The sequence below is a fragment of the Apis florea genome, unplaced genomic scaffold (genome assembly GCF_048593485.1).
Source record: "Apis florea isolate Af1SG1 unplaced genomic scaffold, ASM4859348v1 contig_3493_pilon, whole genome shotgun sequence".
In the NCBI taxonomy this organism is placed as follows: domain Eukaryota; kingdom Metazoa; phylum Arthropoda; class Insecta; order Hymenoptera; family Apidae; genus Apis; species Apis florea.
In genome coordinates this window covers 1,551,982-1,567,262 of record NW_028256772.1, presented here as the reverse complement: position 1 = coordinate 1,567,262, position 15,281 = coordinate 1,551,982, and the positions used below count along the sequence as shown (strand labels likewise).

The window sequence follows — 15,281 nt, the reverse complement described above, 5'->3', positions numbered from 1 at the left end:
TATACGTGAAATTTCGATTTGTTCCGGTTGCTGTGGTTGTATTTTATGCACTAGGATCGATTCGAAAGTAAAGTGGATAAAGCAGAAGTTAGGTGGAATGTATAATGGAGAAGGAAAAAAAAAAATAAAAAGAGAAAAAAAAATGAAACAATGAATGAATTCATGGTTGTTTGATCTATTTCGAGTATTCGAGAAAAAAAAAAAAATCGAAGAAATAAATGAAAATGGAGGAGAGAAATGGAATAAAACTGAAATTTCAAGGAGAAATAAAATATTTATAAAAAAAATATGGGGATCTGTTGCTTCATATAACTTTTTGTTATATATGATCTACAATAATTCATCGAACGTTGGATATAATTTAATTTCGAAGCTTTTCTTGATTTTCTCGTTTAATATTGATTATTGATACAGTCGATATAAGTTATAACGTTTGCATTTAAACTAATTCGTGCTTCGTTCTTACTCTCCAAAATATTTGCTGGGTAAAATTTGTTTCAAGACTGTACCATTTTTTCAAAAGTAGAAAAAAAATGGGTTAAAATAGGAGGGTTTAAATAGGAGGAGGAGAGAGAAAAAAAAAAAATAGAACTGTCGTGCTATGATATTTCAAAAGAAAATAACACATTTAAAAATTCGTGGCGCGCATCTTCGTTGCGAGAAAGAATAAATATAAATAGAAAGAAAAGCAAAGAGAGAAAAGAAAAAGGAAAAAACGATCGATTGATGAAATTGTAAAGAAAAGTAAAACCTTTTAAAATTTATAAACTTTCGATTCATTGTGTGTATATTTATACATTTATAACGAGGAATGAAGAAACAAAAGTGGAATAAAAATAAGAGAGAAAAATTGCAATAGAAATAATCGTTTGAACGAAATTTTACAGGGAAGCGAGATGTCACTTTAATAATATTTAAAGCAGAGAAGGAAAATGGGGAAGAAAGCGAGAGTGGTAGAGGAGAAACGAGATTCTCTCAAAGAGAAATAAAAATTACTTCAAAATTCGTGGAAAACCTCTGATGGATTTTTGTTGATGGATATTTAAAATGGAAAATCGATCGATGAAGTGGAAAATTACAAAACAAGAACATGGTGTAGAAGGGAGGATGGTTCTGAAAAATTTTAAAAGAAAAACAAATTTTATTCGCGAAAATACTTGGAACTCGTTGAAGAGAAAGGCTGGTGTTTATAATGCAGCGAAAGAAAGAAAAATAATGGAGAGAAAAAGAAAGGTGCGCGCTCATTCATTTTCCAATGCTTACTCATTTTCAACGCGCGAATCGTCGAGGCTGGTAAACAAGAGGATATTTACAGAGGCGTATATTGCTGACGTGATTCGTAAATTGGCACAGGAAGCCGTAGAATTTCGAGAATGAAATTTTTAACCGTCGATTGGAATCGTTTGGGTCGTAGGTAATCATTATAGTTTCAGTTTTGAATCATATTTTATTTTGTACTTTATGACAGATGGATTTTATAATGGACGTGTTTTCAACCTTTGATTGGAATTGATGGGTCAATATATCGAGTGATATTGGTTAATTTCAATTTATGATATTCAAATTATAAGTGATCAGATCAAGTTGAGATTATAATTGTATTTATTTTAAAATTTAAAAAATGATTTTTTATCGATTGTTAAATTTTAAATAGAAAAATCTAAATAGTTTCGATCGAAAAATATTTCTATTGCAAAGGGAAAAGGAAATTCTTTTTTTTATAATATAATCGATATATCATAATATTTAAAAATTTATTCTCTATTAAGTCGATGCATACGAAATTTTTTGAAATTTGATTTTAATGGATCGATATTACCCGTTAAATTTTATCAATTATCATCAAACATATTAAAAAAGAGAATATTCACGAAAAATGTTTTTCATGTCACAATTAATTAAAATTAAATACACAGCTACCTAATAATAGAATAACATTTCGATACATCGTTTTGAAGTCTGAAGTGACGTCACGTGCTAGAATAAAAATTAATTGAAATTAAAATACTGCACGAAATGTAATGTAATGAAATTCTAATAAATTAAAAGATGTTTCATCATTTTTGTATCTTACTTCACTCGTATTCACTGATTATTAATTCTTTCGTTATATGAAAATCAAATAAAGATCAATTTTATTTTTTTATAAATAGAGTGATATCTCGATCGATGCAATCATATAAAAAAAAGTATTATCAATTCATAAAAATTCTGTTTCAATTTTTGAATTTTATAAAATTTACTGTATAAGAGACAAGGAATACGAAATGATACTCGTCTGTTTTACAAAATTTAAATTGAAATATCTTAAAACCAATAATTTTTAAGCATATCTCAATACTTTTTCATAGAAAATATTGATTTGCAATTTGTATATCGAAATTCATATTAAGCTTGCAAACAATTAATTAATAACTTTCAATTATCTTGCTACTTCACGCTTAATTACACACTTAATAAATATTCCTCGAGCAAAATATAATCCCTTTCTCCCCAATTCAATTTATCAACAACTTCGTAACAACTCTTATCATCGTTACGGTGAACGAGTCTCGTAACAAAACGAAATTTCCCTTTCGAGAATTCAAAATCCAAGAAGAAATCTTCTCTTATACATCATACCACGTCCATTCTCATAACAGTTGGTTCTCGCGGATAAAATTCCTATCTCGAAGGTAATTTTATTCTAAGAGACTTTTCCGCTTCTCCGAAACTTGCCAAGATATCGAACTTTGTCTCTCGACCAATGGATACCTGTTTTTTGTTGCGCTACAAAGTGCCGTCTGTGAAGAGGTTCCATTGGTATTCCCCTATGCACTAGTCGCAATCCATGGCAGACAGCCAGAATGAACTTTCGTAATTGAATATAGTCTTTTTCGCGGTTAAATATTGATATTTTAAGGAAACATATATACAAAGTCGAATTATTTTTCACTGTTGTTGATATAAATTTGAAATATCGTTTCGAGTTGCAGATATGGAACTTTTAAGTAATTGTAATTGCATTTAAAAATAAAAATGAAAGAAGCGTGGTACTTGGATGAGAGATAGATTTTTTTACCCTAACCGAACAATAGGATATTTGACATGGAAATGGATTGTATCGGAGTCTATTAATTTTGCCTAAACTTTTATTCAAATTCAATACAAAAAAACTAATAATAATTTTGGATATATTTAATTAATAATTATAATTGGATAAACTTCATCCTCGATGAAATAAAATCTCATTTTTGTCTTGAACATTTTAAACGTTAGTTAGGGAAATCAGAAGTTAAAGAAGTTGAGGCAACACGTGTAAATGTATGGATTTTTATTTCGAACATATCTTTACTTAATTTAGTCTTTAAGCAACTCGAGCGAATCTTTGGCAATCATAGATGAGAAGAGACACTATGTGTAATGGTTTGTTTAAAGGAAACGATACCTCATACATCAATCAAAGTATTGTTCAAACAAGTGTGTGTATCGTGAAATATCTACCGAAAGACAAACGTTCGTGTTTAATGCTTTCAGCAAAATTACGTTTCACGAGTAACTGCAGCTGTTAATCGAGTCAAATGCATACATAGTGATATATATAATTTCCTTTTTCTTCTATTTATATACTGTACTTTTTGATTCTGCAATATATAATTTTTTCAATTTTATTATGTTATAAATAATATATATATGTATACAGAATATTAAAAGTTAGTGATAAAATTAAAATTTAATAATTTTGTATTATTTTTACATAATTTACTTTTCTTGAAAAGTTTTTATTTTTATTTTATTAATTTATCTGGATTTTGGAAATAAAATTCATATTCTCCGCCATTGTTGGACCAGCTTTCAAAAAAAAAAAATGACTCAAAGAGTATTATTAAATTCAAAATTTGAATTCTACAGAATTTATCGATTCGTTTAATTATTACCGTAATTTCACACAATATATTTTCATTAAAATTCATTTTTTTTTTCATTATTATCAAATAACATAACCTTAAAAAAAAAAAATAGTAAAAAATTTTACCAAAATACAAACTATTATAATGAATGGTAATAAAAAAAAAGGAAATTTATAGTTCGTTTTAATAACTTCATTTTTTTTCTTGCAATAAACAAAATTCACATTGTTCGATTTTATCATTAATAATTCCAATTTCCAGAGAGTCACGTATAACCTATCTTTTCCAAATGTAAATCGATTCTCCATAAAATAGTTTTCTCGAAATAAGCCAAAGCATTGCATTAAACTAGAAGCGAAAAATATGTAATTGGATATAACTATCTCGAACTAAAATTCAGGACGCTCGCTCCAACTGAATTATTCTGACCATGTATGGAACTTTCTCGTTGAAATTACCAAAATGGCGTCTTACATATTACATACAATATATATATATATTGTGAAATGTTTCATCTAATGATGTAAATTATTATTCCACGATTAACATTTACAATTTATATAATTTAAAAATTCGTTTATCCAATAGCTTTTTTTTTTATTCACACAATTTTGGAATTATTTAAAATTTATAAAATTCGATCATTTATAAAATCTGTGAATTATTTGTACATCCTTGAAATTGTTTATGCTTGAAACTCGAAATTTGATGATTAAATTCACATCTTTCCTTGATTGGATCGATACGGATTGGATTGATATGGATAAATACTAATTTAAATCGAGGTGTCAAAGCTTTGACCCGAAAGCGAATAGGATTATGGAACGAGGTTCAGGCTGTCGTGGCGATGCTTATTTTGAACGTGATTGGTCCAACAGCAAAAAGTGCGAAATTTAAAGTAAGAGCATATTTCAAAAGAACAATTATGGAAATTGATCGATTTATGATCCGATTAGTCGATAAGAATAGTTTTTGGAAAATTTGCAATCTATAATTGATAAAGATATGTACATCGATTGATTCACGAAAATAATGTTATAGAAAGATTCTTTTAAATTTTATTCGATTATATTCGATATATTCAAATATATTGAACTGTATTCAACGTCGTTTGATTGTTGCACGCTTTCGAGCATTGGAAGAGATATAAAAATATAATATAAATTAAAAACTCCTATTTCTTTTTTTTTTTTGTTAAAAGCATTTGAAATTTGTTTGAAGAGTATCGAAGGTAATGACGAAACATAATAAACATAATTGATAAAACAAGACAAAATTTTTTTTCAAATAAATGGTAATTTTATATAAGAGTAAAGAGAGTAAATTTCTAATCTTTGTAAAATAAAATTTATTCGTCGATAGTTTTATCAATTTCTGCTGATAAATCGAAAGCAGAAAGAAAATCTCTTCAAAAAGGAGAAATAAAAATGAAAGTACAAAAGAGGAAAATATAGACATTTCACGCTTATGAGAAAATTTCCATTTGAATATAAATCGTAATCTGTTCCTTGTAAAAGTTGGAAGGAAAATTGTTTCTCCATTGCACAGAGAGACAGGTGCAATTTGTTGGTTCTGTTTCGTTGCTTCTTACACGCTTAAGCACAGGAGAAGAATATTATATACGAGGGAACTGTTTGATATACAGTCGCGGTGAAAACGCTTGTGTCTTCATCGATCATAGAGAACGAGAATCGGGAATCAGGGTTGGAACAAAACTGTTTCACTTCGAAATGCTCGCCGTTATTCATGAACATAAGGAACATATTGGACAATTTATTTTCGAGGTAATATTCGAATTTAAACAATTGTTTTCGATTCTTAAACAATTGAATGAATTTTAAATTCGATATTTGAATTTAAAATTAATAATCTAACTTTTCATACATAAAACATTCAACGAAGGTAATTAAATCAAATTAAAATTAAAATTTTATACGAAAAATCCAGCAGAGGTATTTAATTCCGACTTGGAAAAGTTATCAAAGCCTGTATATTGTATTAATCTACGTTTTAGCGAATAAAATTGCGCTCTCCTTATATCATTCGGACCGACGAGGAACTTTTAACGAGATTTAATTCATTATTTGCTTATAAATAGGTTGACAATAATTGCATCAATAATAAAAGAGGCGATAGCAAAAAAAGGGGTTAAATTTTTCTTTTGCTCACGTATATAGAAACTGATCAAATTATATTTAATTTACTGATATGTACAAAAAGGGAGAAATATAATTCTTTCACAAGTTCTTGAAATTATTATTAAGTATTATTGATCATTAGAAGATGAAAATGAAAACATTTGTTATATATTGGTTTTATCGGTATCTTCATTATAAGAAAATCAATTCAAAAGTGAGAATACAAAATTTAAGAAAACAAAATTTTTCTTTATTAATTAAAACATACGATTTCATGATTTTATCTTAAAATAATAAATATTGTGAATAATAAGAAAATCGAGGAAAAATGTTTGTCTAAATATTAAAGAGGGCAGAAAATTCTATCCTTATTATTACGTTTCAAGTTCTCAAACGTTTGCAGAAGAACTATCATACTATCTGAATAAAAATTCAGAAACGAAAATCCGATACAGTTTTGAAATTGTACAGCATCTGAAATATAAATGGATATCATATGATAATCATCAAGGATAAATTCGAAATTTATATTTCATTAATCATGAAATCGTTGATTAATTTTCTGTGTTATTAATTAATCAATTATTTTTGTTATTGTTTATATTCTTTACAACATTATTAATTGCCAAAGAGTTTGATAATGAACATTTATTATACGTATTATACATGAAAATTCGTACATTTCGAATATGTAAAGTAGAAACCACAAATGTTTTAATTCCATTTCGATCAACCATTGGTATTATTTGTGAAACTCGTAGAGAATTAGTATTGAAATTGTTCATAAATATAAATTCGTGATAAAAATAGATATTCAATGGGAACGAAAAATATAATCAGCTTTGCAATCACTTAAAAGAATGCATTAAACGTTTCATTGACGATATTCAGATCATAATTTCGTTTGACGAAATTCATTGGTCTCAAGTTCAAAATTTTCTACATAATATCATCCTTTCTTGAAATAATTATTCCATTAACAAAAAAAAAAAAGGATTCTTTGAAGTACCATATCTTGCTTTTGACTAATAATTCTAATTTCATTTGTAGCATGGAAATGTTAAGAAAATTCGTTTAAACTTGTGCATAATTCACCAATGATATTTAATATGTTCATGCTTATCGCTATAATAGTGAAGAATTTTATAATAAAAGTAACAAAGAATAATTTAAATTCTGTGAAATATATTGTTCCACGTTTTATTTCTTTTTACGTTTGTTACCAAAGCCGAAACAAAGATTTTTCAAAACGAAAAAAGTTGCTTGAAATTATCATCTTAAGAATCTCCCCTTAAATTAATATTCCCTCATTTTTTGGAACAGTATTTGTACACATTTTACAATTATCCCTTCTTAGATTACAATTTCAGATGATATTAATGAATAAACAAAATCCTTTATTGAAAATAATAATAATTGAAAACTTAATAAAATTTGGATCCTCCAGTTTTCTATGAAATTATCATTCAAACGTGACTAACTTGGTGCTCCTCTCCAGTTGACAAGTAGCGCCAACTGACGGTTGCAAGGAGATCAATCCTAAAGATAAATCGTAAGAACACAAATTCTAAGCTGGAATCCTTAATTAAATAATTCGTTTTATTCGTTTCGAGAGAGAAGGCTTTGAGAAGTTTGTGTGGACAAGGCTGGAGAGTACACATTTGGAGCCCAAGCACGATGCGGTGGACAAGGTTGATGGCTGGCTGAAACGAGCTGGCTGAACTCTTACCCCCCGCCAGGAATTACCGTTGCTCTTAGAGGCTGAGGCATTTAATGCTACACCTTCTTGTACTGTCGCTTTCTATCCAATTCTCTTTAACCTTCGTGGCAGGAAATAGAATGGAAAAGGCGCCACTACCTCTAACCGGGGATCCTTTTGGTGGAACTTGCTCTTCTCGATGTAACTGAAAAATAGTTTGAACCTTTAGAGAACGGTATATTTTTAATTCTAACATTTTGATTAATATTTTTTTTTTATTATAATTCACTGTAATATAGATAGAAGTATAATGATGGTTCCAGCATGTGAATACATAGTATGGGTATTTTTGTCCGCTTATATGATTGTGATTTCTGGAATTTGGCTCGAAATTAATTTGATCTCTGATATCGATGTGCTTCTTAATTAAAAACGTAATTCTTTCATATTTGAAAATATGGTGTTATCGCTGTTTTGGAGTATTTCCAGAAATGCTGAAGATCATAAAATATGCTATTATTTTTCTTGCAAACTGTAACAACTCCAATAAAACAATTGATTTATGGTGGTATTATTTTTTTAATTTTTGATTTCAAAATTCTAATCAACTTGCTAATGTATTATTCTTAATATTACGAGGTTGAATAAACGGACTCTTCAAAATTTCGCAACGTTAAAAAATAAGTGATAATAAATGAAATAAAATACAAATGTATGTATGTATGTATAACAAAGTATAAAGATAGAAATTGTGCTTTTTCATGAATCATTCTTATTGCCGTACGTATTTCTTGACAAATTCCTATAAATGGAAACAGGGAGAATTTTCCAACAAACAAACCTGACTATTGAATAGATAGACGATAACGATAATCAAACACACGACGAAGCTAAGCTGTGCTTTCTTATCAGACGTAAGTTTCACGGTCGAGGAAACACATCTTTCGTTAACAAAATCTGATAGAAAAAACCGAAATCGAGGAGAAAGGAAATTTGTAATTGAACGAGGACAGACCTTTGCTACTGCATTTATGAAAAACATTGAAAAAATTTCGAGAGTTGATTATTTATAGAGAATTATTTGAGATTGCATTTCTATGCGATCGTTGAATATAATAGGGTTTCATTTATCGTCGATTTATCAATGCCAATTCGACGGTAAATGCAAAAATCAATATATCTTGTACATCGTTTCATTATTTGTTAACAATTTTAATGTATAAATTTACAAAAATTTTACTTCTTTTAATTTTATTAGAGAAATTTTCGAATTCAATTATTTATTACGTATATTAGATGTTGTATCGATTTGTTTCCCATCATTATATCAATTTAATATCTAAAGATTTTTAATTAAAAGGGCAAGATTAAAACAGTTACAAAAATTTTCTTTTGTAAAAAATTTTTAAATTGATTTATCATATCTGAAATTTAAATATTAAATTTCTTTAACTTTTTCAAAATCGAATAATTCATTCATTTCTAATTTTTCAAACAAAATGCACTGTTAAATGTTTTTTTTTTTTTTTTTTTCATTTTATATTTGTAATTATTAAAATTTTTTATATTCTTTATTTTCTTCCCTATAAAATTTAAGATTTAAATCTAAAATTTTTATTGTTCCAAGACTTTTTTTCAAAAACAAAATCTGCTGTTTTTTTTTTAATCTATTTGAATCTCTGAAAATCTGTAATTCAACAGCTATTTAACATGTTAAGTAATAAATAATAATAATAATAATAATAAAGCGAGATCAGAATTGTTTTATTAATTATTAATAATTAAATCATTAAAATAATTACCAATGGAGAAAACAAATTTGATATATGATACATGATCAATTCTATATATGTAGTATTTTTATTTGAGCAAAATTTTTAGTATTTTTATTTTATTATTTTTAAAAAATAAAAATTTGGTTTCATCAAAAATTTGTTATGACTTCTTATATTGTTTCTATTTTTTGAAAGAGAAAGAAATAATTTCAAGACATGATCTTTTTTATATTATATTGATATACAATTAAAAGAATTATTTTTATAAATCTTTACACACATTTTTTATCCATAATTCACAAATATTAATACTTTTTAAAAAAATATTTTATTATTGTTCATTGAAAACTTTTCAAAATTTAAATCTATTATTTTTTAATTCCAGTTTTCATTAAGATTCATCAACGATAGCTTTTCTAAAACGAATTTTTAACCAACTATTTTCCACTTCTCCATGGGAAAATATATTTTTATATCTTCACTTTTTCTCGTTTCGTTAAAAAAACCAGGTGTAACAGCAATCTCGTTGACGAGGTGAAAAGCAAAAGTGCAAAATAGTCCCGCGTGAATCTTCAAAACGAACGTTATGCAGGCGCGTTCTCATGTATGTTAATAACATTCACATTCGATATAACACAACAGCGCCATCACACGACCGCTATAATGGCCAAGGTAAACTTTTGAAATCGTATTGCGCCTTTCTCTCGTCGTTTTCTCCCCTTAATTTCGTTTCTTTTTCGTTTACACATTAGAATGCATTTTTTCTTTTTCAAGAAAAAAAAATATTTGGAATACGAAACTTCGAAAAAATGAATTATTTTTATCGACTTTTTAACAAATTCTCAGCTATTAACGTATTTAAAATTTGTGTATTTTTATATAAAAAATTATAACTTGAATTATAATTATTAAATAATATATAATATAATTATATTATATTTGTATTTGAGAAAAAGAGAAATATTTAATTAAACTTGTTTTAACGAGATGAAGTGATTTTAATGAGTTTTTTTTTTTTTTTTTATTTTATTTGAATATGTGGTGGAAGATATGGAATTTCAAAGAGTTTCATAATATGCATATAAAGAGAATGAAACAGACATATAAAAGACATTTTGCTTAAAATTTTTGACATTTTCACAAATGTAATAACAAATGAAATACGTCAGAAATGTTACATTTATTCTAATTATCCTCTTTTTTTCATAATCATAATAATCGAACGAAATTTTTGTAACTGACCCACTTTATATTTTTCACTTATACAGGAATATTTCTGCAATAACAATCTTATCAGCTGTACAAAATTATTTAGATATATCTACTTGAAAATATTCTGTTCCAACTTTTCTTCCTCCAACTTTCAATTCTCAAATATTGTGATTACAAAAAGTATTTGCGCGTCAATTTTATTTGTATTTATTATGCAACTATTATTTGAATTGATATTATTTAATTAGCTGTAAATATTTTACACATATCGTATTTCAATATATGATTATAAAAATTGGATACTGAGAATTTTAAAATATGATTTAAAAAACCGTCCCATTGCAAAAAATAAGAATATTTTCAAATACTTTTTATAATTCTGTAACTATCTTTATTAAAAATTAAAAAGTTAAAAAAATCAGAATCAAAACTTTACTGGACTTATTTCGAACAAATTATAGTCTATCTCAAATTACAATCAATTATCTCCATCTTATACACATTTATCTTCTAAAAATTTCAATTTATTACAATTCTCTATTTTATTTGAATTTGCCCACCTTATTTCAATTTGGCTTTCCACGCCACGAGAAATGTGTTCAAACAAAAAACGAATAAAAATTAATAGGCAATTCAATCATTTCAAAAGAATGCAATATTGTTATATTGCAAGGGAACAAAATCTCTTTATGCAATAAAATTACGATTTATCGCTATATTTCGACTTTTAGTTCCAAACCTATACCTTTACATTAATATGAAACATCTGTACCGTGGAAGTCCAGAAATTGATCAATCATAATCTTCTGTCTAAATGAACCGTACACAGGTATAGGCCTCGATTTACGATTTTTCTTATTAATTTTGTGAGCAATCCTATTCTTATTGCGCGAAATATATCTCTTCTTTGAACTCAAATGTGTTTAAATTTTTATAAGAAAAAAATCTCCTCTTATTCAATGATTTACATTATGATAGATATATTAATATTTATTACGTAAACATTTTTTTCATAAAAAAAGATAACAAGTTTATTGCATGAAAAATCGCTATGTTACAATATTACAATATTAAGAGAAGGTAGAGTTGAAGTTAAAAAATTCATTCGTAAAAACAATAATAGAAAATTCGTCCTCTCACTACGATTATGCTCATGAGTGAAGCCCCGTCGACAAGAGTAAATCTAGAGCGGATCAATGGTCGACTCGTAATGTTCCATGATTTATGCGCTCAACGTGCTTCCAGAATTTTTAGATACTATTATTACTATCTCCTAATTCCTTCTAAACTTCTAAATTTAGATTTAATCCCCCGCCCAAAAAAATTACGTTTAATTTTAACCTCTTGTTGAGACGAATTTAAATTAAATAAAGATTTATTTTCTATATTCGTTTAAAGCGATTAAATTTGTATATATATATTAAATATATTTGTCTGGAAAAGTATGAAGGGAACAGAAAATTCGACATTAACTAAAAAAGGCATGATTTCACGTGATATGTCTCTGATAATAAATTTAAATAAAAATTAAATTTGTAATATCTGTTTTATATATGCTTTATATAAAAATACAAAAATAATTCTTCACTCGTTTCGCAATGTGAAATAAACTTTTATTAATTAATAAGACTTGTTTATTTATTAACTGTGAGAGTGGAGTTTAATGGAATAATAAATTTTGAAAGACTCTATGTTAGAAATAGAATCTATTTTGTAATGCATTTATGGAAAAAAAAAAAAAAAAAAAAAACTATTTCGAACAAGAGGAATTGTTGAATTGTTTGATCGATCGTACGGTGAACAGTAAATGGAAAAAAGACACGCTGAAAATAGTAGAATCCAGAGTGATGTTCCAGTTTATTGCGACACTTTGATTGTCGAACAAGCTTCTTTACGATGGAATCGTAAATCGTAATTCTCCGTTGTTGATACGTGAAAATTCACTCTTAATCGAAATTCAATTATTATGCCACGAAACAACGAGTTTCTGAAGATAAACAATTGACAAAGCATACAAATGTATTTTGAACGTACAAATTTTGTTAAACATTATTTGATCATCAGAGAAAAAGAATTTTTCATTGATGTATAAGTAATTCGTTAATTGTAGATATCAAAACGAGAGTCAAATATTCCTAACTTTTGAATATTATTTAAATTAATGATAAAATTAATATTGTTAATAAATCGAAATATTAAAATACATTAAATTTATTTATTTGAATACGAATTTTCGATTTTGGTAAATATTAGTAACAAACAGGACTATTTAGATTAAATTTCTGAAATATTATGAATATTTCATTCATATCAATCACGTATCCGAATCAAAAATCAATTATTTTATCCCTATAAAAAATTAATTTGTTATTTATATATTTGCGTGTAAACTTTAACAACCAATAAGATTACTTTTTGTATATATAATTAACCAATCAAAAGCCAAATAGTCGAATTAATTTCTTAAATTTCTTCTCTCTAAAATAATATTTTCATCAATATTATGTAAGATAACTGAATTATTTCTTTTATATTTCGATATAAAATTATCAGAGATTGATGTAATTTTTTTAACAATAAATTTTTCTTCTAATTTCAGGTAAAGCTGTACCATTTGTTGAATTAACCGTAGCACACGCTTCAGTTTTGACGATTCTAGCTATCAGTTTCGAACGGTATTATGCAATTTGTGAGCCCTTACGAGTTGGGTAAGTAAGAAAAGAGGATAACAAAATATTTTTCGAGTAAACGCGTAACATCTTTCCAAATGTGTTTTCAATGCATATACGATACAGTTACGAAATCAACGAGTACAAATAAAAGCTTGCGCGAGAAATAGTGGTTTGAGTGGTTTGAGAAATTTTGTCTTCGTTTGATGAAATGAAAAATAAACGAGAAGACATATTTTTGTAAAACAAACAATAGAAAAAAAATATATAAATTTATATAATAATTTATTCCTTAATTTTAATTTTAACACATAATCATCGTTTCTTGCAAATATATTATATTATCGTCAACGTTGCAATAACGTTTTCTAAAAGTGTCTTGAAACCATTTCTCCATGGCAGACTTCACTCTTTCATTATAAGTTAAAAAAAGTTTGTTTTTCAAGGGTTCTTTTCTCTTTCGTCGAAAGCGGGTGAAAAACACTAGATGCCCAAACTGTACGATAAGGTTTCGAGAAAAAGACAACAGAAAAACTAACACAGCGTTGGTTAAAAATTATGTTACATACGATAAGTGATGATTATCTGAAAAAATAAGTATATATAATTTTACAAATAAAGATATATCTTTTCGCTTATTTTTTTATTTAAGTAAAATCTAATAACTTTTTAACTCGTATTTGTAATGCACAATAATCCGAATTCGAATTAAAGAGAATCGATTTAAAAAAATATGATTAAAGAAAAATTTGCAATTCTAATATTGAATATGATCTAACAAATAGAATAGAGAGGCTCACGATGAAATTTAGGTTAGGATATATACGGGTCAATGCGTGTGTTGACCCGTATATATATATATATATTCCGAATGCAAAGTTATACCTGATAAAGAATGCTGTGAAAATTAAACGGACAGAAATGTGGAATAAAAGTGACCAACTTCATCATTTTCGTTTACAACGATTTACATCGATATAAATACGATATAAAAAATATATCGAATATACAGAATCTTTTTACACATCTTTACATATTTCTTTTTTTAATATATACAATGATATTCACCTTTTACACTATTAAATTGTCACGTAAATGTTCAATCAACAGAAACGAAATACGTTGCTCATCATTTTTTCATGAAACGTGTGTCGACTTGGTTTCTTTTTTTTTTTTTTTTTTTTTCCCAGTAATTTTCTTGTGCGATTTCAATCAGTCTAATGGCGAATAATCTTATCAGCTATAGCACACAATTGATATTAAATTCTTGTTTCACGATAAAGATCACGATTTTGGTTTGTATTTTCATACTACAGATATATGTGCACAAAGGCTAGAGCGACATTTCTTTGTTTCGTGGCGTGGATCGTGGCGGCGCTTTGCACCAGGTAAGAGAATGAAACGAATGATTAGCATTTCTCACAGCTGACGCATTACTGTGCTTTCGTTTGCTTCTCGATTTTTTTTTTCTTCTTATCTTCTCGTTCTTCCCTATTTTTTTAATCTTCTCTTGATCTAACATTTTTGCAACAAAAATATTTAACATTGTGATATATAAAATCTATTTTATATATAAAAATAACTGTGATTAAAATAATGCGATGAAAATAAGTAAATATATATAATTATATTTCTATCTGATTATAAATGATAATACTAATTAAAATGAAAAACATTTTCATTTTTTCAATAATTATAAAACGAAGAATATATAATTGAACAGTTTAATAGTTCTAATATTATCATCTTAGATATATGATTATTTTAAACATAACCTAACTTTTCTGCTATTTATTAGTGTTTTAAAAAAAATTATAATAATTTATTTTGTTTTGGATTGTCATTCTCTCGTCCAAATTAAAAATGAATTCTTGAAGAAAATATCTAATTTTCTGTTC

General features: G+C 26.7%; 1 protein-coding gene across 6 annotated transcripts in view; it reads left to right on the top strand.

Annotated features, from left to right (window-relative positions):
- Positions 1 to 15,281, top strand: part of ETHR (ecdysis triggering hormone receptor) — a 103,076-nt gene that overhangs the window by 75,982 nt on the left and 11,813 nt on the right. For 5 of the 6 annotated variants that reach the window (XM_086912841.1, XM_012486412.3, XM_086912842.1 and 2 more), the window contains exons 4-5: positions 13,314 to 13,422; positions 14,700 to 14,771. In XM_086912841.1, coding sequence (XP_086768967.1) covers positions 13,314 to 13,422; positions 14,700 to 14,771 — 181 coding nt within the window. The remainder of the gene's footprint in view (positions 1 to 13,313; positions 13,423 to 14,699; positions 14,772 to 15,281) is intronic. The other variant, XM_012486410.3, reaches the window with a different exon arrangement.